The sequence below is a fragment of the Hyla sarda genome, chromosome 10 (assembly GCF_029499605.1).
Source record: "Hyla sarda isolate aHylSar1 chromosome 10, aHylSar1.hap1, whole genome shotgun sequence".
In the NCBI taxonomy this organism is placed as follows: domain Eukaryota; kingdom Metazoa; phylum Chordata; class Amphibia; order Anura; family Hylidae; genus Hyla; species Hyla sarda.
In genome coordinates, this window is record NC_079198.1 from 130734195 (window position 1) to 130759970 (window position 25776).

The following is a 25776-nucleotide window of genomic DNA, read 5'->3' on the forward strand; positions in this document are numbered from 1 at the left end:
ATATATTTTTTTTTTTTTTTACCTAAAATGCTTGTTTTCCCAAAGATTTTACATTTTAAAAAAGGGTAATAGCAGAAATTACCCCTCAAAATTTGAAGCCCAAATTCTCCCGATTCAGAAAACACCCCGTATGGGGGCTAAAAAGTGCTCTGCTGGCGCACTACAGGTCTCAGAAGTGGAGTAGTCACATTTGGCTTTTTGGAAGCAAATTTTTCTCTGGGGGCATGCTGCATTTAAAAAGCTCCTATGGTGCCAGGACAGCAAAAAAAAAAAAAAAACACGTGGCATACTATTTTGGAAACTAGACCCCTCGGGGAACGTAACTAGGGGTTAAGTGAACCTTTATACCCCACAGGTGTTATACGACTTTTTCATATGTAAAAAAATATATTTTTTTCACCTAAAATGCTTGTTTTCCCAAAAATTTTACATTTTTAAAAAGGGTAAAAGGAGAAAATAACCCCCAAAATTTGTAACACAATTTCTCCCGAGTACGGTGATACCCCATATGTGACCCTAAACTGTTGCCTTGAAATACGACAGGGCTCCAAAGTGAGAGCGCCATGTGCATTTGAGGCCTAAATTAGGGATTTGCATAGGGGTGGACATAGGGGTATTCTACGCCAGTGATTCCCAAACAGGGTGCCTCCAGCTGTTGTAAAACTCCCAGCATGCCTGGACAGTCAGTGGCTGTCTGGTAATACTGGGACTAGTTGTTTTGCAACAGCTGGAGGCTCCGTTTTGGAAACAGTGGCGTACCAGACGTTTTTCATTTTTATTGGGGAGGGGAGGGGGGCTGTGTAGGGGTATGTGTATATGTAGTGTTTTTTACTTTTTATTTTATATTGTGTAGTGTGGTGTTTTTAGGGTACAGTCGCACGGGCAGGGGGTTCACAGTGGTTTCTCGCTGGCAGTTTGAGCTGCGGCAGGAAATTTGCCACAGCTCAAACTTGCAGCCGGATACTTACTGTAAACCTCCGCCCATGTGAGTGTACCCTGTACGTTCACATTGGGGAGGGGGGAACATCCAGCTGTTGCAAAACTACAACTCCCAGCATGCGCTGACAGACTGTACATGCTGAGAGTTTTGGTTTTGCAACAGCTGTAGGCACACTGGTTATGTATCACTGAGTTTGTGACAGTGTCAGTGCTTCACAACCAGTGTGCCTCCAGCTGTTGCAAAACTACAACTCCCAGCATGAACGGTGCATGCTGGGAGTTGTAGTTTGCAACAGCTGGAGGCACACCAGTCGTGAAACACTAAGTTAGGTAAAAAAAACTCTGAGTTTCACAACCAATGTGCCTTCAGCTGTTGCAAAACTACAACTCTCAGCAGTCACCGACAGCCAATGGGCATGCTGGGAGTTGTAGTTATGCAACCAGCAGATGTACCACTACAACTCCCAGCATGCACTTTAGCTGTTTGTGCAAGCTGAGAGTTGTAGTTATACAACAGCTGAAGGTACACTTTTCCATAGAAAAAATGTGCCTCCAGCTGTTGCAAAACTATAAGTCCCAGCATGCCCATAAGGGAATGCTGGGAGTTGTGGTGGTCTGCCTCCTGCTGTTGCATAACTACAGCTCCCAGCATGCCCTTTTTGCATGCTGGGAGCTGTTGCTAAGCAACAGCAGGAGGCTGTCACTCAGCTCCAACTGCTGATCCACGCCGCCGCTGCAGGTCAGTTCCTCGTCGCCGCCGCCGCTCCTGGGGCCCCGATCCCAACAGGGATGCCAGGGATCAGGGTCCCCAGCTGCCGGGGTCCTCTTCCCGCACCCGATCACGTCCTCCGGAAGAGGGGCGGAGCGGGTTGCGGGAGTGACACCCGCAGCAGATGCTCTGATTGGTCGGCCGGTAAACCGGCCAACGAATCAGGGCGATTGTGAGGTGGCACCAGTGCCACCTCACCCCTGCTGGCTATGGCTGTTCGGGGCTGTCCTTAAGGACTCAGAATGCAGGGCGTATCCATACGCCCTGCATCCTGAAGAGGTTAAGTTCCCACCCCCCCATAATAATGACTTCCCCCTTCTTTGTTGCCCCATCTATTTATCTTATTAGTAGGATTTCTGCTACTTGCATTATATTGGCGACTTATAACAGACCCCTATAAGTAATTTCTTGTTCTTACCACCTCCCCTTATTTCCACCTTACAAAGACTCCACATGATCATTCTCCTCACCAATGTCCTCATGCAGAATGGACGCAAGATAGGATTGTATGTATATGCAAACCCCTCTTATCTTTTTTTTACTCCCTTGGATTATTTTTTTTAAATGAACTGATGCCAGAAATTACAGATTTATAAATTACTTCTATTTAAAAATCGTAATTCTTCCAGTACTTATCAGCGGCTGTATACTACAGAGGAAGTTCTTTTTTTTTTTTTTTGTCTGACCACAGTGCTCTCTCTTAAGTCAAGAACTGTCCAGAGCAGAATAGGTTTGCTATTGGGATCTGCTCCTAAAATGTAAATTGTCTCTTTTTGCCATTTTACCCCCCAAAAAGTGTAAATAAGTAAATAAACATATTTGTTATTGCCGCGTGTGTAAATGTCTGAACTATCAAAATATATGTTAATTATCCCACATGGTGAACGGCGTAAACGGAAAAAAAAAAGAGTCCAAAATTGATGCTTTTTTTGTCACATTTTAATCAATTTTTTTTTTTTTATAAAAAGTGATTTAAAAATAAAATATAAGCAAAAGTGGAACCGATAAAAACTACTGATCATGGCACAAAAAAATAGCCCTCATTCCGCCTCGTATACGGAAAAATGGAAAGTTTTAGGTGGTCAATATAGGGCAATTTCAAACATACACATTTTGTTAAAATAGTTTTTTTTTAAAGCGGTACAATTCTAAAAAAAAAAAAAGCATAAAACATTGATATCATTTTAATTGGATTGACCCCCAGAATAAAGAAAACATGTCATTTTTACCGTTAAAGGAGTAGTCCGGCGCGCACTTTTCTCATTTTATCCCGTCCGGGCTGAAAAATAAAAGAAAACAAACTTTCTCTTACCTGCCAACAAGCCCCCGGAGCTCCGGTACACTCCGGTACAGGTGTTCGGTCCCCGGACTGTATTTATCTTACTTCCTGTTAGCACGGCACGTCACACGGAGCTTCAGCCTATCATCGGCCGAGGCGGGACATCGCTGAAGCTGGTGATAGGCTGAAGCTCCGTATGAAGTGCCGGGCTAACAGGAAGTAAGAAGAATACAGCCCGGGGACCGAACACCTGTACCGGAGTGTACCAGAGCTCCGGGGGCTCGTTGGCAGGTAAGAGAAAGTTTGTTTTCTTTTATTTTGCAGCCCGGATGGGATAAAAATAGAAAAGTGCACGCCGGACTACTCCTTTAAGTTTACAGCGTGAAAACAAAACCTTCCAAAATTTTCTAAATTGCAGTTTTCTTTTCAATTTCCCCACATAAATAATATTTGTTTGGTTGCGCCGTACATTTTATGGTAAAATATGTGACGTAATTACAAAGTAAAATTGGTGACGCACAAAACAAGCTCCTATATGGGTCTGTGGATGAAAATATAAAAGAGTTATGATTTTTAGAAGGCGAGAAAAAAAAATGAAAATACAAAAATAAAATTGAGGGGTTAAGGACCAGAGCTTTTTTTGACATTTGACCCCTGTTACTTCAAGCATTAATAACTCTGGGATGCTTTTACTTATGAATTTGATTCCAAAATTGATTTTTTAGGACATATTTTTATTTATGTTAGTGATAAATTTTCATCGATAATTGCATCATTTCTTCGTGAAAAATTCCAAAATTTCATGAAAAATTTGCAAAAATTAGCATTTTTCTAACTTTTAAGCTCTCTGTTTGTAAGAAAATTGGACATGCCAAATAAATGATATATTGATTCACATATAAAATATGTCTACTTCATGTTGGCATCATAAAGTTAACATGTTTTTATTTTTGAAGGCATAAGAGGGCTTCAAAGTTTAACAGCAATTTTCATTTTTCAGGGACCAGTTCAGTTTTGAAGTTAATTTAAGGGTCTTTATGTTAGGAATATCCTATAATGGACCCCATTTTGAAAACTGCACAACTCAATGTATTCAAAATGACATTCAGAAAGTTTGTTAACCCTTTAGGTGTTTCCCAGGAATAGCAGCAAAGTGGATGTGTGGATGTAAAGTGTTCTGTGGGTGCACTAGAGGGTTCAGAAGGGAAGGAGCGACAATGGGATTTTGGAGAGCAATTTTTGCTGAAATGGATTTGGGGGGGGGGGCATGCCGCATTTAGGAAGCCCCCATGGTGCAAGAACAGCATGGGGGCTTCCCAAATGTGACATGCCCCCCAAAAACCATTTTAACAAAATTCACTCTCCAAAATTGACGAACTTTCCTTAAAATGGGACAAGAAAAAAAAATGTTTCATTAACATGCTGGTGTTACCCCAAATTTTTCATTTTCACAAGGGGTAATAGGAAAAAATGTCCACCAAAACTTGTAACCCCATTTCTCTCGAGTAATGAAATACCTCATATGTGGATAAAAAGTGCTCTGTGGATGCACTAGAGGGCTCAGAAAGGAAGAAGCGACATTGGGCTTTTGGAGGGCAAATTTAGCTTAAATGGTTTTTGGGGGCATGTCGCATTAAGGAAGCCCCCATAGTGCCAGAACAGCAAAAAGAAACCCCACATGGCACACTTTTTGGGAAACTACAGCAAAAAAAGTGCTCTGTGGGTGCACTACAGGGCTCAGAAGAGAAGAAGCAATATTGGGCTTTTGGAGATACAATTTTGTTAGATTGGAATTCGGGGGCCATGTGCAAATAAAAAATTACATTTTTCATTTTTGAGTACCACTGTTCAAAAAATCTGTCAGACACCTGTGGGGTGTAAATGCTCACTGCGCCCTCTGTACATTCAGTGAGCGGTGTAGTTTCCAAAATGGGGTCCTATGTGGGGGGGGTTCACTGTTCTGGTACCATGGGGGCTTTGTAAACACACATGGCCTTAAATTCCAGCCAAATTCTCTATCCAAAAAACAAATTGTGCTCCTTCTCTTCTGAGCATTGTAAAACTGAACAGCATATTCCAGGTGAGGCAGTACCAATGCTTTATAAATGGGGAGTATTATGTCCCTGTCCCTTTAGTCCATGCCTCTTCTTATACATGACAATATCCTGCCGGCTTTGGAAGCAGCAGCCTGACATTGTGCTATTCTGTAGTCTGTGATCTACAAGTACACCCAGATCCTTCTCTACCAGTGACTCTTCAGTTTAATCCCCCCTAAGACATACGATGCATGCAGGTTATTAGTACCCAGATGCCTAACTTTACATTTATCCACATTGAACCTCATTTGCCAAGTGGATGCCCAGACACTTAGTCTATCCAAGTCATCTTGTAACTTATGCACATCCTCTATAGACTGTAATGTGCTACAAAGCTTGGTGTCATCTGCAAAGATAGAAACAGAGCTGTTAATGCCATCCTCTATATCATTGATAAATAAATTAAACAACAGCGGGCCAGGTACTGAACCATGGGGTACACCACTAATAACCGGGGACCAATCAGAGTACGAATCATTGACCACCACTCTCTGGGTACGATCCATGAGCCAGTGTTTAATCCAGTTACAAACTAAAATTTCCAAACCCAAAGACCTTAACTTACCTGTCAGACGTCTATGAGGCACAGTATCAAACGCTTTAGCAAAATCCAGAAACACTATATCCACAGCCATTCCTCTGTCAAGGCTTCTACTCACCTCTTCATAAAAGCAGATTAGATTGGTTTGACAACTTCTATCCTTAGTAAACCCATGCTGTCTATCACTTATAATACTATTATCCCCTATATATTCCTGTATGTAATCCCTTATAAGTCCTTCAAACAATTTACCCACAATGCACATTAGACTTACCGGTCTATAATTGCCTGGGGAAGACCTAGAGCCCTTTTTGAAGATTGGCACCATATTAGCCTTGCACCAGTCCCTTGGCACAATACCAGACACCAGAGAATCTCTAAATATCATGAACAAGGGGACAGATATTACTGAACTTACCTCTCTAAGAACTCTTGGGTGAAGTCCATCCGGCCCTGGAGATTTGCTTACATTTACTTTACTTAACTTACCTTGTACCATCTCTACTTTAAGCCAGTTCAGTACATTACATGATGTGTTACCAGCACTGACCTGGCCAATGTCAGTGTCACGATGCCGGCTGGCAGGAGGTGGATCCTCTGTGCCAGAGAGGGATTGGTGTGGACCGTGCTAGTGGACCGGTTCTAAGTCACTACTGGTGTTCACCAGAGCCCGCCGCAAAGCGGGATGGTCTTGCTGCGGCGGTAGTGACCAGGTCGTATCCACTAGCAACGGCTCAACCTCTCTGACTGCTGAAGATAGGCGCGGTACAAGGGAGTAGACAGAAGCAAGGTCGGACGTAGCAGAAGGTCGGGGCAGGCAGCAAGAATCGTAGTCAATAAGGCAATAGCAGGAGGTCAAGTACACAGTATGGACAAACACAGTAATGCTTTCACTAGGCTCTAAGGCAACAAGATCCGGCAGGGGAGTGCAGGGGCAGTGAACAGATATAGTCTGGGAGCAGGTGGAAGCCAATTAAGCTAATTGGGCCAGGCACCAATCATTGGTGCACTGGCCCTTTAAGTCTCAGGGAGCTGGCGCGCGCGCGCCCTAGAGAGCGGAGCCGCACGCGCCAGCACATGACAGCAGGGGACCGGGACGGGTAAGTGACCTGGGATGCGATTCGCGAGCGGGCGCGTCCCGCTGTGCAAATCGCATCCCCGACGGCCATGACAGTGCAGCGCTCCCGGTCAGCGGGACCGACCGGGGCGCTGCGGAGAGAGAGACGCCGTAAGCGCTCCGGGGAGGAGCGGGGACCCGGAGCGCTAGGCGTAACAGTACCCCCCCCCTTAGGTCTCCCCTTCTCTTTGTCCGGTAACTGCCCCCCCTGGGATGAGGACACCGGGAAAGAATGGAGGGTTTCCTCAACGGCAGGCAGTACAGCAGGAGTGGGAATGGGGAGGGAGGGCAGAGGGCGAGGCCTGGCACGGGGCAGTGTGACACCAGGACGGGGGCCATGGGGAGGCACCGAGGCTTGCCTGACTGGACTGGGAGGGGGGGAGAGGCGCTTCTTATGGCAGGCAGAGTCCATAAAGACCTTAGGGAGACCGGTTACAGGAGGAACCACAGGGTCACGGCAGGGAGTACTGGGAACCGGTTTAAGGCAGTCCTTGAAACAAGAGGTACCCCAGCTCTTGATCTCCCGTGTGGACCAATCCAGGGTTGGGGAATGGTGTTGAAGCCAGGGTAGTCCAAGGAGAATTTCGGAAGTGCAATTGGAGAGGACCAAAAACTCAATTTTTTCGTGATGAGGTCCGATGCACATTAGGAGGGGCTCCGTGCGGTAACGCACGGTGCAATCCAACCTGACTCCGTTGACCGCGGAAATGAAGAGTGGCTTGACGAGACGGGTCACCGGGATACGGAATTTATTCACCAAGGAATCCAGAATAAAATTCCCAGAGGCACCGGAGTCCAAGCAGGCCACGGCTGAGAGGGAAGAGTTGGCTGAAGGAGAAATCCATACGGGCACCGTGAGACGTGGAGAAGCCGACTTAGCATCAAGAGACGCCACACCCACGAGAGCTGGGTGCGAGCGTGCGTTTCCCAGCCGTGGAGGACGGATAGGGCAATCCACCAAGAAATGTTCGGTACTGGCACAGTACAGACAAAGATTCTCTTCCCTACGGCGATTCCTCTCTTCCTGGGTCAGGCGAGACCGATCCACTTGCATGGCCTCCTCGGCGGGAGGCCTAGGCGTAGATTGCAATGGAGACTGTGGGAGAGGTGTCCAGAGATCTAAGTCTTTTTCCTGGCGGAGCTCTTGATGCCTCTCAGAAAAACGCATGTCAATGCGAGTGGCTAGATGAATGAGTTCATGCAGGTTAGCAGGAGTTTCTCGTGCGGCCAGAACATCTTTAATGTTGCTGGATAGGCCTTTTTTAAAGGTCGCGCAGAGGGCCTCATTATTCCAGGATAGTTCTGAAGCAAGAGTACGGAATTGTACGGCGTACTCGCCAACGGAAGAATTACCCTGGACCAGGTTCAACAGGGCAGTCTCAGCAGAAGAGGCTCGGGCAGGTTCCTCAAAGACACTTCGAATTTCCGAGAAGAAGGAGTGTACAGAGGCAGTGACGGGGTCATTGCGGTCCCAGAGCGGTGTGGCCCAAGACAGAGCTTTCCCAGACAGAAGGCTGACTACGAAAGCCACCTTAGACCTTTCAGTAGGAAACTGGTCCGACATCATCTCCAAGTGCAGGGAACATTGTGAAAGAAAGCCACGGCAAAACTTAGAGTCCCCATAAAATTTGTCCGGCAGGGACAAGCGGAGGCTAGGAGTGGCCACTCGCTGCGGAAGAGGTGCAGGAGCTGGCGGAGGAGATGGTTGTTGCTGCTGTAGCTGAGACTGAAATTGCTGTAGCTGTGACTGAAGCTGCTGTAGCTGCGACTGGAGTTGCTGAGTCATGGTGGTCAAGTACGACAGCTGGTGATCTTGTTGGGCGATCTGTCGGGCTTGCTGGGCGACCAGTGTAGTGAGGTCGGCGACAACTGGTAGAGGAACTTCAACGGGATCCATGGCCGGATCTACTGTCACGATGCCGGCTGGCAGGAGGTGGATCCTCTGTGCCAGAGAGGGATTGGTGTGGACCGTGCTAGTGGACCGGTTCTAAGTCACTACTGGTGTTCACCAGAGCCCGCCGCAAAGCGGGATGGTCTTGCTGCGGCGGTAGTGACCAGGTCGTATCCACTAGCAACGGCTCAACCTCTCTGACTGCTGAAGATAGGCGCGGTACAAGGGAGTAGACAGAAGCAAGGTCGGACGTAGCAGAAGGTCGGGGCAGGCAGCAAGAATCGTAGTCAATAAGGCAATAGCAGGAGGTCAAGTACACAGTATGGACAAACACAGTAACGCTTTCACTAGGCTCTAAGGCAACAAGATCCGGCAGGGGAGTGCAGGGGCAGTGAACAGATATAGTCTGGGAGCAGGTGGAAGCCAATTAAGCTAATTGGGCCAGGCACCAATCATTGGTGCACTGGCCCTTTAAGTCTCAGGGAGCTGGCGCGCGCGCGCCCTAGAGAGCGGAGCCGCGCGCGCCAGCACATGACAGCAGGGGACCGGGACGGGTAAGTGACCTGGGATGCGATTCGCGAGCGGGCGCGTCCCGCTGTGCGAATCGCATCCCCGACGGCCATGACAGTGCAGCGCTCCCGGTCAGCGGGACCGACCGGGGCGCTGCGGAGAGAGAGACGCCGTAAGCGCTCCGGGGAGGAGCGGGGACCCGGAGCGCTAGGCGTAACAGTCAGCTCCTTTTTCCATAGTGTATACAGAACTAAAGAACCCATTCAGTAGCTCCGCCTTCTCTTGATCGCCCGTGACAACCTCCCCATTATCATTATTAAGGGGTCCTACATGCTCTGTCCTTGGTTTCAATGGCATACACATAAAAAAATTCAAAAATTGCGTATTTTTGGTCACTTCATATATCCTAAAGAAATGTCTAAAAAGCAATCAAAAAGTCCCATAAAAAAATGGTTCTGATAAAAAACAACAGACCATGGTGCAAAAAATGAGCCCTCACACATCCCAATAAAAAAGTTATAGGGCCCAGTGAGGACAATTTTAAACATGTTAATTTTCATACAAATAGTTATCATTTTATTTTATTTTTTAAAGAAGTAAAACAAAATAAAATCTATATAAGTTGTGTATTATTTCAACTGTATCAACCTACAGAATAAAGATAAGGTGTAATCTTTATCGAAAAGTGCAATGTGTAGAATCGGAAGTCCCCAAAATTTACAAAATAGCATTTTTTTTCCAATTTTGCCACACAAAGATTTTTATTTTTTGGTTTCCCCGTAGATTTTGTGGGGAAATGATTGATGTCATTACAAAGTACAATTGGTGGCGCAAAAAACAGCCCTCATATGGGTCTGTAGGTGGAAAAATGTAAAGTGTTATGGTTTTTAGAAGGTGAGATGGAAAATACAAAAGGGCAAAATAAAAAAATAAAACTGTGGTTCTTAAGGGGTTAAAGCAAATTGCATAACTTAGGCTGGGTCCACACTACGTTTTGTCCCATACGGGAGCGCATACGGCAGGGGCCGTATGCGCTTTTACAACCGGACCTAAAACCGTGGTTGACCACAGTTTTAGGTCCGGTTGTAAAAGCGCATACGGCGCAAAAATGAGCCGACCGGACCGAACGTTTCACTCCGGTCGGCTCATTGAAGTGAATGGCATACGGGAGCGCATACGGTCACATACGGGAGCGCGAGGTTTTAGCTCGCCCCTGCCGTATGCGCTCCCGTATGGGACAAAACTTAGTGTGGACCCAGCCTTACTTGCATTTTTCATCTTCCTGACCAAATATGGTGGCCATAAACAGGCTGGAGGGGGCTGTGGAGTCCTTGATCAGAGACAAGTTTGGGTGTCAGAGGTGTGACCTGCTTCTAGGGGACATTTATAGCATATCCAAAAGAGTTTTTTTCAGGTAACAAGCTATTTTTGGTAAATAAAGTAATTAACACAAATGTTAGGAATCCCATATTATATTAATTAGAGGGAAAATGTATGAAATAACGGAGAACATTTAAGTTCTAAATGAATAAAAAAAAAAAAAAATCCAGAAAGTAGATAATTGTAGTTAACCCCTTCATGACCCAGCCCATTTTCACCTTCATGACCTGGGCATTTTTTGAAAATCTGACCACTGTCACTTTAAACATTAATAACTTTGCTTTTACTTATCATTCTGATTCCGAGATTGTTTTTTCGTGACATATTCTACTTTATGTTATTGGTAAAATTTCACTGATATTTGCATCCTTTCTTGGTAAAAAATCTAAAAATTTCATGAAAATTTTGAAAATTTAGCATTTTTCTAACTTTGAAAGTCTCTGCTTGAAAGCAAAATGGATATTCCAAATAAATTACATATTGATTCACATATACAATATGTCTACTTTGTGTTTGGAAAAAAAATTGACAAGTTTTTACTTTTGAAAGACACCAGAGGGCTATAAAGTTCCGCAGCAATTTTCCAATTTTTCTCAAGATTTTCAAAATCGTAATTTTTCAGGGCCCAGTTCAGGTTGGAAGTGGATTTTAAGGGTCTTCATATTAGAAATACCCCATAAATGACCCCATTATAAAAACTGAACCCCCCAAAGTATTCAAAAGGACATTCAGTAAGTGTTTTAACCCTTTAGGTGTTTCACAGGAATAGCAGCAAAGTGAAGGAGAAAATTCTAAATCTTCATTTTTTACACTCGCATTTTCTTGTAGACCCAATTTTTGAATTTTTACAAGGGGTAAAAGGAGAGAAATCACCCTAAAATTTGTAACCCAATTTCTCTCGAGTAAGGAAATACCTCATATGCGTATGTAAAGTGTTCGGCGGGCGCAGTAGAGGGCTCAGAAGGGAAGGAGCGACAATGGGATTTTGGAGAGTGAGTTTTTCTGAAAGTGTTTTTGGGGGGCATGTCCCATTTAGGAAGCCCCTATGGTGCCAGAACAGTGGACCCCCCCCCCCCACATGTGATCCCATTTTGGAAACTATACCCCTCATGGAATTTAATAAGGGGTGCAGTGAGCATTTACACCCCACTGGCGTTTGACAGATATTTGAATCAGTGGACTGTGCAAATCAAAAATTGTATTTTTCATTTTCACAGACCACTGTTCCAAATATCTGTCATACACCAGTGGGGTGTAAATTCTCACTGCACCCCTTATAACGTTCCGTGAGGGGTGTAGTTTCCAAAATGGGGTCACATATGGATATTTATTGTTTTGGGTTTGTCAGAACTGCTGTAACAATCAGCCACCCCTGTGCAAATCACCTCAAATGTACATGGCGCACTCTCCCTTCTGGGCCTTGTTGTGCGCCCCCAGAGCACTTTGCGCCCACATATGGGGTATCTCCGTAGTCGGGAGAAATTGCATTACAACCTCCCCATTATCATTATTAAGGGGTCCTACATGCTCTGTCCTTGGTTTCAATGGCATACACATAAAAAAATTCAAAAATTGCGTATTTTTGGTCACTTCATATATCCTAAAGAAATGTCTAAAAAGCAATCAAAAAGTCCCATAAAAAATGGTTCTGATAAAAAACAACAGACCATGGTGCAAAAAATGAGCCCTCACACATCCCAATAAAAAAGTTATAGGGCCCAGTGAGGACAATTTTAAACATGTTAATTTTCATACAAATAGTTATAATTTTTTTTTTTTTTTTAAAGAAGTAAAACAAAATAAAATCTATATAAGTTGTGTATTATTTCAACTGTATCAACCTACAGAATAAAGATAAGGTGTAATCTTTATCGAAAAGTGCAATGTGTAGAATCGGAAGTCCCCAAAATTTACAAAATAGCATTTTTTTTCCAATTTTGCCACACAAAGATTTTTATTTTTTGGTTTCCCCGTAGATTTTGTGGGGAAATGATTGATGTCATTACAAAGTACAATTGGTGGCGCAAAAAACAGCCCTCATATGGGTCTGTAGGTGGAAAAATGTAAAGTGTTATGGTTTTTAGAAGGTGAGATGGAAAATACAAAAGGGCAAAATAAAAAAATAAAACTGTGGTTCTTAAGGGGTTAAAGCAAATTGCATAACTTAGGCTGGGTCCACACTACGTTTTGTCCCATACGGGAGCGCATACGGCAGGGGCGAGCTAAAAGCTCGCGCTCCCGTATGTGACCGTATGCGCTCCCGTATGCCATTCACTTCAATGAGCCGACCGGAGTGAACCGTTCGGTCTGGTCGGCTCATTTTTGCGCCGTATGCGCTTTTACAACCGGACCTAAAACCGTGGTTGACCACAGTTTTAGGTCCGGTTGTAAAAGCGCATACGGCGCAAAAATGAGCCGACCGGACCGAACGTTTCACTCCGGTCGGCTCATTGAAGTGAATGGCATACGGGAGCGCATACGGTCACATACGGGAGCGCGAGGTTTTAGCTCGCCCCTGCCGTATGCGCTCCCGTATGGGACAAAACGTAGTGTGGACCCAGCCTTACTTGCATTTTTCATCTTCCTGACCAAATATGGTGGCCATAAACAGGCTGGAGGGGGCTGTGGAGTCCTTGATCAGAGACAAGTTTGGGTGTCAGAGGTGTGACCTGCTTCTAGGGGACATTTATAGCATATCCAAAAGAGTTTTTTTCAGGTAACAAGCTATTTTTGGTAAATAAAGTAATTAACACAAATGTTAGGAATCCCATATTATATTAATTAGAGGGAAAATGTATGAAATAACGGAGAACATTTAAGTTCTAAATGAATAAATAAAAAAAAAAATCCAGAAAGTAGATAATTGTAGTTAACCCCTTCATGACCCAGCCCATTTTCTTCTTCATGACCTGGGCATTTTTTGAAAATCTGACCACTGTCACTTTAAACATTAATAACTTTGCTTTTACTTATCATTCTGATTCCGAGATTGTTTTTTCGTGACATATTCTACTTTATGTTATTGGTAAAATTTCACTGATATTTGCATCCTTTCTTGGTAAAAAATCTAAAAATTTCATGAAAATTTTGAAAATTTAGCATTTTTCTAACTTTGAAAGTCTCTGCTTGAAAGGAAAATGGATATTCCAAATAAATTACATATTGATTCACATATACAATATGTCTACTTTGTGTTTGGAAAAAAAATTGACAAGTTTTTACTTTTGAAAGACACCAGAGGGCTATAAAGTTCCGCAGCAATTTTCCAATTTTTCTCAAGATTTTCAAAATCGTAATTTTTCAGGGCCCAGTTCAGGTTGGAAGTGGATTTTAAGGGTCTTCATATTAGAAATACCCCATAAATGACCCCATTATAAAAACTGAACCCCCCAAAGTATTCAAAATGACATTCAGTAAGTGTTTTAACCCTTTAGGTGTTTCACAGGAATAGCAGCAAAGTGAAGGAGAAAATTCTAAATCTTCATTTTTTACACTCGCATTTTCTTGTAGACCCAATTTTTGAATTTTTACAAGGGGTAAAAGGAGAGAAATCACCCTAAAATTTGTAACCCAATTTCTCTCGAGTAAGGAAATACCTCATATGCGTATGTAAAGTGTTCGGCGGGCGCAGTAGAGGGCTCAGAAGGGAAGGAGCGACAATGGGATTTTGGAGAGTGAGTTTTTCTGAAAGTGTTTTTGGGGGGCATGTCCCATTTAGGAAGCCCCTATGGTGCCAGAACAGTGGACCCCCCCCCCCACATGTGATCCCATTTTGGAAACTATACCCCTCATGGAATTTAATAAGGGGTGCAGTGAGCATTTACACCCCACTGGCGTTTGACAGATATTTGAATCAGTGGACTGTGCAAATCAAAAATTGTATTTTTCATTTTCATAGACCACTGTTCCAAATATCTGTCATACACCAGTGGGGTGTAAATTCTCACTGCACCCCTTATAACGTTCCGTGAGGGGTGTAGTTTCCAAAATGGGGTCACATATGGATATTTATTGTTTTGGGTTTGTCAGAACTGCTGTAACAATCAGCCACCCCTGTGCAAATCACCTCAAATGTACATGGCGCACTCTCCCTTCTGGGCCTTGTTGTGCGCCCCCAGAGCACTTTGCGCCCACATATGGGGTATCTCCGTAGTCGGGAGAAATTGCATTACAAATTTAGAGGGTCTTTTTTCCCTTTTACCTCTTGTGAAAATGAAAAGTATAGGGCAACACCAGCATGTCAGTGTAAAAAATTTTTTTTTTTACACTAACATGCTGGTGTAGACTCCAACTTCACCTTTTCATAAGGGGTTAAAGAAGAAAAAGCCCTCCAAAATTTGTAAGGCAATTTCTCCCGAGTACGGCGATACCCCATATGTGTCCCAAAACTGTTGCCCTGAAATACGACAGGGCTCCAAAGTGAGAGAGCGCCATGCGCATTTGAGGCCTGAATTAGGGATTTGCATAGGGGTGGACATAGGGGTATTCTATGCCAATGATTCCCAAACAGAGTGCCTCCAGCTGTTGCAAAACTCCCAGCATGCCTGGACAGTCAATGGCTGTCCGGCAATACTGGGAGTTATTATTTTGCAACAGCTGGAGGCTCCATTTTGGAAACAGTAGCGTACCAGACGTTTTTCATTTTTTTGGGGAGGGGGGGCTGTGTAGGGGTATGTGTATATGTAGTGTTTTTTACTTTTTATTTTAGGTTAGTGTTAGTGTAGTGTAGTGTTTTTAGGGTACAGTCACATGGGCAGAGGTTCACAGCAAGTTTGCCGCTGGAAGTTTGAGCTGCAGCGCAAAATTTGCGCCATCTCAAACTTGCAGCACTCATTGTAAACCTCTGCCCATGTGAGTGTACCCTGTACATTCACATTGGGGGGAGGGGGCAAACATCCAGCTGTTGCAAACTCCGAGCATGCCCTTTAGCTGTCCGTGCATGCTGTGAGTTGTAGTTTTGCAACAGCTGGAGGAACACTGGTTTGGAAACACTAAGTTAAGTAATAAACTTTCAAGTGTTTTGCAACCAAACTTAGTGTTTCCAAACCAATGTGCCCCCAGCTGTTGCAAAACTACAACTCCCAGCATGCATGGTCTGTCAGTGCATGCTGGGAGTTATAGTTTTGCAACAATTGCAACAGCTGGAGGCACTGAGGTAGGAAACGGACAATGTTTCCCAACTAGTGTGCCTCCAGTTGTTGCAAAACTACAACTCCCAGCATGCCCAGACTGCCCAGGCATGCTGGAAGTTGTAGTTCGGCAATATCTGAAGGATCATATGTTGCCGAATTACAACTTCCAGCATGCTTGGGCAGTCTGGGCATGCTGGGAGTTGTAGTTGTGCAACATCTGGAGGTCCACAGTTTGGAGACCACTGTATAATGGTCTCCAATCTGTGCTCTTCCAAATGTTAGAGAACTACAACTCCCAGCATGCCTGGACAGACTGGGCATGCTGAGATTTGTAGTTTTGCAACATCTGGAAGAGCACAGATTGGAGACCATTATACAGTGGTCTCCAAACTGAGGACCTCCAGATGTTGCAAAACTACAACTCCCAGCATGCCCAGAAAGCCAAAGGCTGTCAGGGCATGCTGGGAGTTGCAGTTTTGAAACTCCCAGAGGCAGCAGTGAGATCGCTTTACGGCGATCTCACTGCTGCCAATGAAGATGTCGCACTGCTGCCGGAAACTCACCTCCGGGACGCAGCGCCGCCGGGACCGCCTGGAGGACGCCGCTCGCCGCCGGGACCGCTCGGGACACCACTCGGACGGGTAAGTGACGCTTGGGGACGGGTCAGGGACACTTAGCAGAGCGGTGTGTGTCCCGATCCCTGTGAACGGGACACACACCGCGCTGCTAAGTATTTTCATAGCGAAACGCTGCTATCAGCTAGTCAGATTTGACCAGCTGATAGCAGCGATCACTGGGGGGGTCGCATGGTCGCATGGTAAGATGGCTGGCTATCAGTGATAGCCACCATCTTTTCGGGCGCTGCGGGGTGCCGCGAGTAGCGGCAAAAATGTTCATGACGTACCTGTATGTCATGGGTCGGGAACACCTTGCCACCCATGACGTACAGGTATGTCATAGGTCGGGAAGGGGTTAAAGGGGTATTCCAGGCAAAAACTTTTTTTTTATATATATCAACCGGCTCCGGAAAGTTAAACAGATTTGTAAATTACTTCTATTAAAAAATCTTAATCCTTCCAATAGTTATTAGCTTCTGAAGTTTTCTGTCTAACTGCTCAATGATGATGTCACATCCCGGGAGCTGTGCATGATGGGAGAATATCCCCATAGGAACTGCACAGCTCCCGGGACGTGAGTCATCAGAAAGCAGTTAGACAGAAAACAGCAACTCAACTTCAGAAGCTAATAACTATTGGAAGGATTAAGATTTTTTAATAGAAGTAATTTACAAATCTGTTTAACTTTCCGGAGCTAGTTGATGTATAAAAATTTTTTTGGCCTGGAATACCCCTTTAATGCTGATAAGTAATCGCACCCACAATTACATGTGGGGAAACAACAGCTTTACTACACCCTAAGGCTCTATATTCTTCATCATATCAGTTGGAAACTTTATTTATTCCGGACTTCCAACTCGAGCCTGCGCCATACTGGCCGGCCACCAGCTGATTCTTGTAGCTGAAGGCCGGCGTTCATAGCCGGCATGCAGTGATTGCCGCAGCCGGCCATTAACCCTTTAGATTGTCGCTTTCAAAGCTTACAGTGGTTTCTAAAGAACCCTGTAAACACTCCCTATAAAAATTTAACATTAATTAAACCGCATGGTCAATGTCATATACGTAAAAAAAATACCAAAATTGCATTTTTTAGGGTCACTTTGCACATTTTTTTTATAAAACCCAATAAAAAAGTCTGATCAAAACAATCATCATGCCGATAAAAACCTCAGAACAGGATGCAAAAAATTAGTCCCATCCCACCCCGTATAAAGAAAAAAAAAAGTTATAGGGGTCAGAAGATGACAATTTTAAACATACTAATTTTGGTGCATGTAGTTTTATATTTTTTAAAGTAGTAAAATAAAGAAAAAAATTATATAAATTTGGTATCATTGTAACCACATGGACATACAGAATAAATATATTGTGTCATTTTTAACGAAAAGTGCACTGCATAGAATCGAAAGCCCCCAAACGTTGCAAGTTTTTTATTTTATTTTGCCACACAAATATTTTTTCCTGGTTTCGCCGTAAATTTTGTGGTGAAATGATTGATGTTATTACAAATTACAATTGGTGGGGCAAATAATAAGCCCTCATATGATTCTGTAGGTGCAAATTTAAAGTGCTATGATTTTTAGAAGGGGATGAGGAAAAAAGTTAAGTGCAAAAAATTGAAAAACCTGTGGTCCTTAAGGGGTTAAGTGCTGTGGAATAGTTGGAAATGAAAAAAGAAGAACCAAAGGACAGCGCCTCATGTCCCCAACCACTTAATGACCCACAAGGGGTCAGCAGATCAGGTCAAGGATGAGATCTCATAAAATGTCCGCTCACCTTGGGCACAAAGACACTGTGCATATCACTCCAATTTATACTGGGGTACTCAGAAGCAGGAGGAAGTGCTGTGAGCCTTAGGGTTACAGGACACAGAGGAACCAAGTCCTGAGTAGCAAAGTAAAGAAACAGTAGAAAAGGATATTTCAAAGCAGGTGCAACTTAACCCCTTAAGGACCAAGCATTTTTCTGTTTTTACACTTTCGTTTTTTCCTCCTCACCTTTTAAAAATCATAACCCTTTCAATTTTGCACCTAAAAATCCATATGAGGGCTTATTTTTTGCGTCACCAATTCTACTTTGGAATGACATGAGTCATTTTACACAAACATTTATGGCGAAACGGAAAAAAAAATCATTGTGCGACAAAATTGAAGAAAAAACACCATTTTGTAAATTTTGGGGGCTTCTGTTTCTAGGCAGTACATTTTTCGGTAAAAATTACGCTTTATCTTTATTCTGTAGGTCCATATAATCAAAATGATCCCCTACTTATATAGGTTTGATTTTGTCGCACTTCTGGAAAAAATCATAACTACATGCAGGAAAATTTATACATTTAAAATTGTCCTTTTCTGACCCCTATAACTTTTTTATTTTTCCCCGTACAGGGCGGTTTGAGGGCTCATTTTTTGCGCCGTGATCTGAAGTTTTAATCGGTACCATTTTTATTTTGATTGGACTTCTTGATCGCTTTTTATTCCTTTTATGGTATGAAAAGTGACCAAAAATACGCTATTTTGGACTTTTGAATTTTTTTGCGTGTACGCCATTGACCGTGCGGTTTAATTAATGATATATTTTTATAGTTCAGACATTTACGCACGCGAAGATACTACATATGTTTATTTTTATTATGGTTACATATTTTTAATATGGAATTTGGGAAAAGGGGGGTGATTTAAACTTTTAATAAAGAAAGGGTTAATGTGTGTGTTTTTTAACTTTTTTTAAACTTTTTTTTTTTACACTTTTAGTCCCCTTAGGGGACTTTTAGGAGGAATCATTTGATTCATCATACAGATGAATGGGATTGCATACAATCCCATTCATCTGTGTGCTCTGCGCTCGATTGATAAAGCCTGGTCCTGCCAGCCTTTATGATTCAGAGAGCCGGAGCCGACACAGGAGGAGAGGTAAGCCCTCAGGCTGCCTCAGCAGTGGATCGCTCCCCCGTGATCGCGCTGCGGGGGAGCGATCCACCCCACTGGACCACCAGGGACTGTATACAGGCACCTTTAGACGCCGCTGTCAACTTTGACAGCGGCGATCTAAAGGGTTAATAGCCGGCCGCGGCGATCGCCGCATGTCGGCTATTAACGCCGGCCCCCAGCTACAGGAATCAGCTGGGGGCTGGCCGGTATGACGCGGGCTCGAGTCGGGAGCCCGCGTCATACCCCGGTAACGGCCATTGGACGAGTATAGATGTCCATGGTCGTTATCGGGTTAAAGACAAGAGGATCAGGTGTATAATTAGGCACACAGAGGATCAGGTGTATAATTAGGCAGATGATCTTTATTAAATTAAAAGATTAATCCAATTACACGTTTCAGGGTATATCACCCCTTCATCAGATGAATATATATGGGAGGGTCAAAATGATTACAAAAAAAACTACAAATCAAATAAATGCACTTACAATATAAACACAAGTATAAGTGTGCTTTATATGCCCCAAATGTATTTACAGTATAATGTTTGTGTATAAAATAGTTTTGTAGTTTTTATGTCAGTTTTGGCCTCCCACTCATTCGGGCTTTATTTTATTGCATTGAAAACTCATATATAATTTTCCTGGCTGCTTCCAGACATCATGCCAATCTGATGAAGGGGTTATTTACCCCGAAACACGTAATTGCATACATGTTTTAATAAAATAAATATCATCTGCTTAATTATACAACTGATCCTCTCTGTGATCTGTCTGGAAGTTTCAGCGTCTGCTTCAAAGGATCCTTCTCTACTGTTTCTTTGTTTTCTCCTTCACTCATATACATCAGGGTGATGGGTCAATATTGGTATGTATATATATAGCGGTTGCAGCACTAAAAATTGGTGAAAAAAATTGGTGGTAGCATTAATCCATTAAAAACACAAATGCAACGTTTCAGCTGCCAGTGCAGCCTTTCTCAAGCATACAGAGTGACTGAATAAAGTTATATATATATATATATATATATATATATATACCGTATTTATCGGGGTATACCACGCACCGGCCTATAACACGCACCCACATTTTACCAAGGATATTTGGGTAAAAAAAGTTTTTTTACCCAAATATCCATGGTAAAATGAGGGTGCGTGTGTGCGCGTGTATACCCCGATATACCCCCAGGAAAGGCAGGGGAGAGAGCCCATCGCTGCCCGCTTTTCTCCCCCTGCCTTTCCTGGGGTCTAGAGCGCTGCTGCCGGCCCTTCTCTCCCCCTAGCTATCGGTGCCGCTGCCCATTCTGTCCCCCTGACTATCGGTGCCGGCGCCGATAGCCAGGGGGAGAGAAGGGGCAGCGGCACCGATTGCCGGCGCCGCTGCCCCATTGCCTCCCCCCATCCCCGGTGGCATAATTACCTGGTTCGGGTCCACGCTGCTGCAGGCCTCCGGCGTGCGTCCCCGGCGTCGTTGCTATGCGCTGCACGGCGCGGCGCATGACGTCAGTGCGCCGCGCCGTGCATAGCAGCGACACAGGGGACGCACGCCGGAGGCCTGCAGCAGCGCGGATCCGACCCAGGTAATTATGCCACCGGGGATGGGGGGAGGCAATGGGGCAGCGGCGCCGGCAATCGGTGCCGCTGCCCCTTCTCTCCCCTGGCTATCGGCGCCGGCAATGGGGCGCCGGCACCGATAGTAAGGGGGACAGAACGGGCAGCGGCGCCGATAGCTAGGGGGAGAGAAGGTCCGGCAGCAGCGCTCTAGACCCCAGGAAAGGCAGGGGGAGAGAAGCGGGCAGCGACGGCCTCTCTCCCCCTGCCTTTCCTGGGAGTGTATCGGCGTATAACACGCACATAGACTTTAGGCTAAAAGTTTTAGCCTAAAAAGTGTGTGTTATACGCCGATAAATATGGTATATATATATATATATATATATATATATATATATATATATATATATATATATGGTATTCAATTACAATCAATACAAAATAGTGTCAAAAAATCAATTAACATACAATTCATAAATACAAGCAATCCAAGTGCAAGTGCTTTAAAGTGCAATACATAAGGACAATGTACACATTGTCAGATTAATATAGTGGTTAGAATTACTGTGCTTTTAAAAGCAAATGGTAAAATCCATGAACACAGCTTGATTACATACATAATTACATTTATATCACCTGGAGGGCAAGGAATAGTGGGGGGGCGCTCACCTGTACATTCTGTAAACATGGTGATCACACGCCAAAGCAGCGTGTGTATAACAGAGGCTGCGCAGCAGCCCTTACAGAGGAGAGGGTATTCACCAATCAGAGAAGAAAAACAAAATCACATGGGTCACATCGAAGCTGCCGAGCGGCGCAAGTGCATTACAAAAAGAAAGTTCGCAATGCACCATGTTTAGAAAGGACAAACATTAAACTCCTTAAAAAAGTTAGTACATGCGCTGTGTGAATTACACATCCACAGTGCGTATGGGTAGATGTGGAAAACCAGGTTGTTGACCGTAGCAACTGTTCACAAAAAACCTAATGAAAACAAAAAATAATGTTATGTATATGAATGGACGGTAAATGGGACTTTGTATGTGGGACATTAACCAAGTTCAATAGATATTTATGTATGTGTGCACAATATAAGAGTGTTATGACTAAAAAGAAAATTAGTGTAAAGTGAAAGAAAAATAAGTAATACATATAAATCAAAATAAAATAAGAAAATATACTAAAAATGAATTGAGAAAAAATAGGATTTTTAATTAAATGAAAAATCAGTGCTATATTATAGCGAAGTTTGTCTACTATTGTGGGTTCCCACTGTTATACACTCATAGGTTCAAACATACTGGGTATATTGATGGCCTGATGTTAGGTAACTGTCCAGACCCGTTCAAAGCCTCAGCCGCACTGGTTCAAATTACTGTTGACTGACAAGATGCAAAATTGCACCGAGTCAGTCAGTCAGAAAGCCCTCAACGTAAAGCGGCACTGTGTGTAGAGCATTGTCGGGGTGTGAACACTCCCCAAAGGAAAAAAAATAAAAATAAAAAATAAAATAATGAAAAATAAAAAATATATATATTTTTTTTAAATATATATATATATATATATATATATATATATATATATATGACAATAAAAACTAACTATTTAAACTAAAAGCCACTTACCCTCTGTGAACATTTTTGTTAAATTTTCAAGAGGAAACATCAAGGTATCCTCTCCAAAGACCATATCAGGTTTATCTGAAAAGTAATGCTCCAAATGTTCTCTGGAATCAAATCCATGTTCATGATAGATCTTACGGGAGCCGGAATCCATTGTGTAATCTTCTATCACAGACAGGTGACTGATCTCTACACAGGAGCTCAAACTCTTTATATAATTACTAGAGATCAGGTTACAAGAATTCCTTATAACATTGTGACTTATCATCACCATCTGTCAGTCATGAGAATATGTATTAAAAAGAATTCACACGGAACATTAATGATCATTAAATAAACAGCTCGCTAGTATTGTGTAATGAGAAAACACATTACAAAGTATATTTGCTAGAATGATTTTCCACCTCTAGTCAGGTATGGGAACATGATTATATATATATATATATATATATATATATATATATATATATATATATATATATATATTGTTACGCCGAGAGCTCCGGGTCCCTGCTCCTCACCGGAGCGCTCGCGGCGTTATCCTCTCTGCAGCACCCCGGTCAGACCCGCTGACCGGGAGCGCTGCACTGACATTCACGATGGGGATGCGATTCGCGCCCGCTCGCGAATCGCATCCCAAGCCACTTACCCGACCCGGTCCCCGGCTGTCATGTTCTGGCGTGCGCGGCTCCCCTCTCTAGGGCGCGCAAGCGCCAGCTCTCTAAGATTTAAAGGGCCAGTGCACCAGTGATTGGTGCCTGGCCCAATCAGTCTGATTAGCTTCCACCTGCTCCCTGTCCATATAACCTCACTTCCCCTTTACTTCCTTGCCGGATCTTGTTGCCTTAGTGCCTAGAGAAAGCTACTACTGTGTTTACCATTACTGTGTTCCTGACCTCCTGCTATTACTATTGACTACGAACCTTGCCGCCTGCCCCGACCTTCTGCTACGTCTGACCTTGCTTCTGCCTTGTCCTTCTGTCCCACGCCTTCTCAACAGTCAGCAAGGTTGAGCCGTTGCCGGTGGATACGACCTGGTTGCTACCACCGCTGCAAGACCATCCCGCTTTGCGGCGGGCTCTGGTGAAAACCAGTAGCAACCCTAGAACCGGTCCACCGACACGGTCCACGCCAATCCCTCGCTGACACAGAGGATCCACATCCAGCTAGCCGAATCATAACAGTAGATCCGGCCATGGATCCCGCTGACGTGCCGCTGCCAAGTATCGCTGACATATCCACGGTGGTCGCCCAGCAATCCCGGCTGATCGCCCAACAAGGTCACCAGCTGTCGCACTTGACCACCATGTTACAGCAACTTCAGTCGCAGCTACAGCAGCTGCAACAGCAGCAACCATCTCCTCCGCCAGCTCCTGCACCTCCTCCACAGCAAGTGGCCGCTCCTAACCTCCGCTTGTCCCTGCTGGACAAATTTGATGGGGACTCTAGACTCTGCGGTGGTTTCCTGTCACAATGTTCCCTACATTTGGAGATGTTGTCGGACCAATTTCCCACAGAACGGTCGAAGGTGGCTTTCGTGGTTAGTCTCCTGTCTGGGAAGGCTTTGTCATGGGCCACACCGCTCTGGGACTGTGATGATCCTGTCACCGCCACTGTACAGTCCTTCTTCTCTGAGGTTCGCAGTGTCTTCGAGGAACCAGCCCGAGCTTCTTCTGCCGAAACTGCCTTGCTAAACCTGGTCCAGGGTAGTTCTTCTGTAGGCAAATACGCCATCCAATTTCGTACCCTCGCCTCTGAATTATCTTGGAACAACGAGGCTCTCTGCACGACCTTTAAAAAAGGCCTATCCAGTAACATCAAAGATGTGCTGGCCGCACGAGAAATTCCTGCCAACCTGCATGAACTAATCCATTTGGCCACCCGCATTGACATGCGTTTTTCTGAAAGACACCAGGAACTCCGCCAGGAAAAAGACCTTGATCCCTGGGCACCTCTCTCACGGTATCCTTTGCAATCTACCCCTGTGCCTCCCGCCGAGGAGGCTATGCAAGTGGATCGGTCTCGCCTGACCCTTGAAGAGAGGACTTGCCGCAGAGATAAAAATCTATGTCTGTACTGCGCTAGTACCGAACATTTCTTGGTGGATTGCCCTATTCGTCCTCCACGTCTGGAAAACGCACACACACACCCAGCTCACGTGGGTGTGGCGTCTCTTGGTACGAAGTCTGCTTCTCCATGTCTCACTGTGCCCGTGCGGATTTCTCCTTCTGCCAACTCCTCCTTCTCAGCCGTGGCCGTCTTGGACTCTGGTTCTTCTGGAAATTTTATTCTGGCCTCTTTGCTTGATAGGTACTGCATCCCGGTGACCCGTCTCATCAAGCCGCTCTACGTTACCGCACAGAGGCCCTGCTTATGAACATTGGACTGCATCACGAGAAAATTGAATTTTTGGTCCTGCCCAACTGCACCTCTGAAGTCCTCTTCAGTCTGCCATGGCTCCAGCATCATTCTCCCACCCTTGACTGGACCACCGGGTAGATCAAGAATTGGGGTCCTGCTTGCCGCAAGAAATGCCTCACGTGTGCTCCCAGTCCCGTCTGTCGGGCCTCAGTGTCTCCTCCTGTGCCTGGTCTCCCCAAGGCCTATCAGGACTGTGCCGTGCCTCCTCATAGCCCCCATCCTGGTGACACTCTCCCTTGTGACATGCTTCTCCCTCTGCCCCCCCTCCCCATTCCTTCTGAACTACCTGCCGCTGGTGTAGCTACCCAGGACTTCTTTTTCCAGAAGGGGACTCAAGAGGCGTCCCCTATGTTTTCGTCTCTCTTGAAGGGACAAGGAGACAAAAGAGGGGGAGACCTAAGGGGGGGGGGTACTGTTACGCCGAGCGCTCCGGGTCCCTGCTCCTCCCCTGCTCTTCCCTTTTGACCTGACCACTTATAAGGGGGCCAAAACATTTCTATAAAAAAAACTGCGTAATAGCTTGTAAATAAATCAAGCTGGAAACTACGGTCAAGACACCTATAGGGTTGGCAAGTACTAGTGGTCACTGGAGATAATGTCAGCTTGCACAGCATCAGTCACTGCTATTGTTGGCAGGAATATACATGGTTGCTCATGAATTCACCAGATTCCTATTAGTATTTCATTACAATCACCAATATTTTTATGCACAGAGGAGAGAGCAGTTATTGCATGCACCTTTCCAGCCCGAGGCACCCAACCTTGAGTCCGGGATCCTCCGATTGGTGTCGCCTGCTATTTTCTTATCTATTACCAATATTATTATCTTGTTACCATAATTTTAGGCATGTAGACACACATTCATGCAGAGTAAATCGTCTTTCGATCAAAAAAAAATATTTTTTCTTCTAAACTGACTCTCCACTCCACATTGTTTTCCATTTTTTACCAAATATAAATAATAGTCTATATATTTTATAAAAAT

The 25776-nt window shown here is 44.4% G+C and overlaps 1 protein-coding gene across 2 annotated transcripts in view; it reads right to left on the reverse strand.

Moving 5' to 3' along the window:
- Positions 1–21470, reverse strand: part of LOC130294676 (nicotinamide N-methyltransferase-like) — a 35681-nt gene extending 14211 nt beyond the window's left edge. The window contains exon 1 of one of the 2 annotated variants that reach the window (XM_056544868.1): positions 21418–21470. In XM_056544868.1, the coding sequence (XP_056400843.1) occupies positions 21418–21436 (19 nt within the window). In that variant the 5' untranslated portion in view covers positions 21437–21470. Of the gene's footprint in view, positions 1–10407; positions 10474–21417 lie in introns of those variants that run through there. The other variant, XM_056544869.1, reaches the window with a different exon arrangement.
- Between the last annotated feature and the right edge of the window lie 4306 nt (positions 21471–25776).